Source organism: Boleophthalmus pectinirostris, unplaced genomic scaffold (assembly GCF_026225935.1).
Source record: "Boleophthalmus pectinirostris isolate CB_2022bp ecotype Guang Dong unplaced genomic scaffold, ASM2622593v1 HiC_scaffold_2825, whole genome shotgun sequence".
In the NCBI taxonomy this organism is placed as follows: domain Eukaryota; kingdom Metazoa; phylum Chordata; class Actinopteri; order Gobiiformes; family Gobiidae; genus Boleophthalmus; species Boleophthalmus pectinirostris.
In genome coordinates this window covers 988099-993106 of record NW_026571290.1, presented here as the reverse complement: position 1 = coordinate 993106, position 5008 = coordinate 988099, and the positions used below count along the sequence as shown (strand labels likewise).

At 55.2% G+C, this 5008-nt stretch overlaps 1 protein-coding gene across 2 annotated transcripts; it reads left to right on the top strand.

Moving 5' to 3' along the window:
- The first annotated feature begins 566 nt into the window (after positions 1-566).
- LOC110173233 (leucine-rich repeat-containing protein 30-like) lies at positions 567-4709 on the top strand. Of its 2 annotated transcripts, none has more exons than XM_055159950.1 (8): positions 567-675; positions 760-956; positions 1672-1803; positions 2504-2596; positions 2771-2905; positions 3931-4064; positions 4378-4426; positions 4542-4709. In XM_055159950.1, exons 2-8 carry the CDS (start codon positions 855-857, stop codon positions 4692-4694), a joined length of 798 nt encoding a protein of 265 aa, XP_055015925.1. In that variant the 5' UTR covers positions 567-675; positions 760-854; the 3' UTR covers positions 4695-4709. The 2 variants fall into 2 exon arrangements, with proteins under 2 accessions (XP_055015925.1, XP_055015926.1); XM_055159951.1 differs by having other exon boundaries at positions 2483-2596; positions 2771-2882; positions 4542-4633.
- Positions 4710-5008: the final 299 nt, after the last annotated feature.

Sequence of the window (5008 nt, the reverse complement as noted above, 5' to 3'; positions counted from 1 at the left end):
AGTGGGAAACAAAACTCATCTGGAGAATGTTCCGTGGTGTGGCTTTAACCTTGTATTTCCATGGAAAGTAACAAAGTGTGGCTTTAAACAGACTCAGGTCACAGGCGACCTGGGACGACCCGGGATGACAGACATGTCAGAGGGGGCGGGGTCAGGGGGAGGAGTCGGGGGGAGGAGCCTGGGGTCAGGGGGAGGGGTCAGGGGGTCAGGGGGAGGGGCCAGGGGGAGGGGCCAGGGGGTGTTATGATTCTATTAAAGAATGTAAACACTCAGAAGGTCAAAGGTCACCATTGTAATCCCACCCTCTGATTGGTTAATCCTGCTGCTCTGTGATTGGTCGGTCCTGACACAGGATCTTCAGTCCAGAGTAACGGACCCGAGCAGCTGGACCAGACTAGGACCAGACCAGGACTAGACCGGGACCGGACCAGGACCAGACCAGGACCAGGCCGGGATCAGGCCATAACTAGATCAGGACTAGATCAAAACTAGACCAGGACTAAATCAGGACTAGACCAGGACTAGACTAGGACCAGACTAGAACTAAACCAGGTTTAGACCAGGACTAGACCAGGACTAAACCCAACACCACTTTAAACGAGCCAATCCCAGCAGCACTGACAGGTCACATGACTCTGGAGTGAAGCCACGCCCACTTTCACAGGTAATGATCAGGTGTGTTGGTCGTCGTCTGGGCTGTGACGCTCACAGGAGGCACTGCTCTGTCTGACCAGAAAGACCTGATGTGAACTTCAACAGGGTCTCCTGTACCTGATGAACATTCTACCATAGACCTGCATGTAGAACGCCCACAGGACTAAACCAGGACTAAACCAGGACTAAGCAGGTCCAGGATGGGCTCTGGTCTGTGTAAGAAGAAGTCGGTCTCAGAGCCAGAGGAGGAGCCGGCCCCGAAGCGCAGTCTGGTCCTAAACCTGACCCGGAGAGGACTCAAGGTAAGACCGGGTCTGGGTCTGGGTCTGGGTCCTGAGTGTGACGTCACCACAGGGTCCAACTCCAAATGAAGCTCATGGAGGCCAGCAGGTTCAGCGGCTCATCTTCTGCCTGATCCTCAGTGTGACTGTGTGAGGTCCTGGTGTGAGGTCCTGTGTGTGAGGTCCTGGTGTGAGGTCCTGTGTGAAGTCCTGTGTGAGGTCCTGGTGTGAGGTCCTGGTGTGAGGTCCTGGTGTGAGGTCCTGGTGTGAGGTCCTGTGTGTGAGGTCCTGGTGTGAGGTCCTGTGTGTGAGGTCCTGGTGTGAGGTCCTGGTGTGAGGTCCTGTGTGTGAGGTCCTGGTGTGAGGTCCTGTGTGTGAGGTCCTGGTGTGAGGTCCTGTGTGAGGTCCTGTGTGAGGTCCTGTGTGTGAGGTCCTGGTGTGAGGTCCTGGTGTGAAGTCCTGTGTGTGAGGTCCTGGTGTGAGGTCCTGGTGTGAGGTCCTGTGTGTGAGGTCCTGTGTGAGGTCCTGTGTGAGGTCAGGTCCTCTGTGTGAGGTCCTGTGTGAGGTCCTGTGTGAGGCCCTCTGTGTGAGGTCCTGGTGTGAGTGTGAGGTCCTCTGTGTGAGGTCCTGTGTGAGGTCCTGTGTGAGGTCCTTTGTTTGAGGTCCTGGTGTGAGGTCCTGGTGTGAGGTCCTGTGTGAGGTCCTGGTCTGACCCTGTGAGGTCCTGTGTCTGCAGGAGGTCCCTGCTGAGGTCTGGTCTCAGTCTGATCTGCAGAAGTTGAACTTGTCCCTGAACTGTCTCCAGTCTGTGTCTCCTCAAATCTGTGTCCTCAAGAACCTCCAGGTCCTCAACCTGTGGGACAACCAGGTCTGAACCAGGACTAGACCAGGACTAGACCAGGTCTGAACCAGGACTAGACCAGGACTAGACCAGGACTAGACCAGGACTAGAACCAGGACTAGACCAGGACTAGACCAGGTCTGAACCAGGACTAGACCAGGACTAGACCAGGACTGAACCAGGACTAGACCAGGACTAGACCAGGACTAGACCAGGACTAGACCAGGACAGGACCAGGACTAGACCAGGACTAGACCAGGACTAGACCAGGACTAGACCAGGACTAGACCAGGACTGAACCAGGACTAGACCAGGACTAGACCAGGACTGAACCAGGACTAGACCAGGACTAGACCAGGTCTGAACCAGGACAAGACCAGGACTAGACCAGGTCTGAACCAGGACTAGACCAGGACTAGACCAAGACTAGACCAGGTCTGAACCAGGACTAGATCAGGACTAGACCAGGACTGAACCAGGACTAGACCAGGACTAGACCAGGACTAGACCAGGACTGAACCAGGACTAGACCAGGACTAGACCAGGACTGAACCAGGACTAGACCAGGACTAGACCAGGTCTGAACCAGGACAAGACCAGGACTAGACCAGGTCTGAACCAGGACTAGACCAGGACTAGACCAAGACTATACCAGGACTAGACCAGGACTAGACCAGGATTAAATCTCAGTCCTCTTGTTCCTCAGGTGTGTTCCCTTCCCCCGCAGGTGGGGGCGCTGCAGAGACTCAGAGTTTTGTTTTTATCCAGAAACAAACTCACAGAGATTCCAGAAGAACTGGGCCAGTGTACACAACTACAGGTACAAGTACTACGAGTACTACGAGTACTACGAGTACTTTTACTGCTACTACTACTACCTAACTCTGGTCTACCCTGGGTCATGTTCCCGGGTCGTGTTCCCGGGTCATGTTCCCGGGTCGTGTTCCCGGATCATGTTCCCGGGTCGTGTTCCCGGGTCGTGTTTGTGTTCCAGGTCCTCAGTGTGTCTCAGAACCAGCTCAGGTCTTTGCCCTGGACTCTGTCCAACCTCCAGAACCTGAACAAACTGAACCTGAGCAGCAACAACTTCAGCCAGATCCCCACGTGTGTGTACAGCCTCAAGAGCCTGGTACACACTACCCCCGACACACTACACACACACACACACACACACTCCCCCACGTGTGTGTACAGCCTCAAGAGCCCTGGTACACACTACCCCCGACACACTACACACACACACACACACTCCCCACGTGTGTGTACAGCCTCAAGAGTGGTACACACACTACACACACACACACACACTCCCCACGTGTGTGTACAGCCTCAAGAGCCTGGTACACACTACCCCCGACACACTACACACACACACACACACACACTCCCACGTGTGTGTACAGCCTCAAGAGCCTGGTACACACTACCCCCGACACACTACACACACACACACACACACACTCCCCACGTGTGTGTACAGCCTCAAGAGCCTGGTACACACTACCCCCGACACACTACACACACACACACACACACACACACACACACGTCCCCACAGTGTGTACAGCCTCAAGAGCCTGGTACACACTACCCCCGACACACTACACACACACACACACACACTCCCCACGTGTGTGTACAGCCTCAAGAGCCTGGTACACACTACCCCCGACACACTACACACACACACACACACACTCCCCACGTGTGTGTACAGCCTCAAGAGCCTGGTACACACTACCCCCGACACACTACACACACACACACACACACACTCCCCACGTGTGTGTACAGTCTCAAGAGCCTGGTACACACTACCCCCGACACACTACACACACACACACACACTCCTCACGTGTGTGTACAGCCTCAAGAGCCTGGTACACACTACCCCCGACACACTACACACACACACACACACTCCCCACGTGTGTGTACAGCCTCAAGAGCCTGGTACACACTACCCCCGACACGGTACACACTACCCCCGACACACTACACACTACACACATACACACACACTCACTCTCTCTTCTCTGATTGGTCGTCTCTCCTCAGGTGCTCTTCTCTGATTGGTCGTCTCTCCTCAGGTGCTCTTCTCTGATTGGTCGTCTCTCCTCAGGTGCTCTTCTCTGATTGGTCGTCTCTCCTCAGGTGTTCTTGGACCTGGGCTGGAACCTTCTGGAGAACCTGGCGGAGAACATCCAGAACCTGTCGGAGCTCAGGACCCTGATCCTGGAAGGAAACCACCTGAGCAGCCTCAACAAAGCCCTGTGCAACCTGAGAAGGTCCCAGACCAGGACCAAGACCAGGACCAGGACCAGACCAGGACCAGACCAGGACCAGGACCAGGACCAGGACCAGGACCAGGACCAGGACCAGGACCAGGACCAGGGACCAGACCAGACCAGACCAGGACCAGGACCAGGACCAGGACCAGGACCAGGACCAGGACCAGGACCAGGACCGGACCAGGACCAGGACCAGGACCGGACCAGGACCGGACCAGGACCAGGACCGGACCAGGACCAGGACCGGACCAGGACCAGGACCAGGACTATAACAGATGTAAACCAGGACTAAGTCAGGTCTGTGTTTCAGTCTGGAGCTGCTGAACGTCGACTTCAACGACATCAAAGACGTTCCTCAGGTAAAAACATTTATCACTTTAACTGGACCTGGTTCTCCTCTGGTTCTTGTGGTCTGGACCCGGTTCTCCTCTGGTTCTTGTGGTCTGGACCCGGTTCTCCTCTGGTTCTGTGCAGGAGTTCCATCAGCTGACGGGGCTTCGTAGACTCGCCTGTCACCCTCTGGACTCAGGTCTCCACATCTTCCACAACCCTCTGCTGAAGCCCACCAAGGAGGTCCTGGAGGGAGGTCTGAGCGCCCTCTACAGCTACCTGAGGAACCCCGCCTAGACCAGGACCTGGACCCGGACCAGGACCAGGACCAGACTTCAGACCAGAGTCCAGAGCACAGACTGTCACAGGAGAGTCCAGCTCCAGGTGAAGCTCCAGGTGAAGCTCCAGGTGAAGCTCCAGGTGAAGCTCCTGGAGGTTCTGCAGGTGCAGCGGTGAATCTGGAGCCATGTCCATATTAGTCCGGTTCCTTATCTACTTCTGTGGGAAGTTTTTGGGGATTTTCTAACTTCTATATTTTTATAAAAGTTTTAGTTTCTGGAGTCAGAAAATCAATGTTTACATTTGTCCACGTGTCTGTACGGCGGCCATAT

Excerpts from the sequence above, each read along its gene's own strand:
- LOC110173233 (XM_055159950.1), top strand. The coding sequence starts at position 855 with ATGGGCTCTGGTCTGTGTAAGAAGAAGTCGGTCTCAGAGCCAGAGGAG. Across the intron at positions 2,906-3,930 it reads TGTACAGCCTCAAGAGCCTG|GTGTTCTTGGACCTGGGCTG; the intron begins GTACACACTACC and ends GTCTCTCCTCAG. Across the intron at positions 4,427-4,541 it reads ACATCAAAGACGTTCCTCAG|GAGTTCCATCAGCTGACGGG; the intron begins GTAAAAACATTT and ends GGTTCTGTGCAG.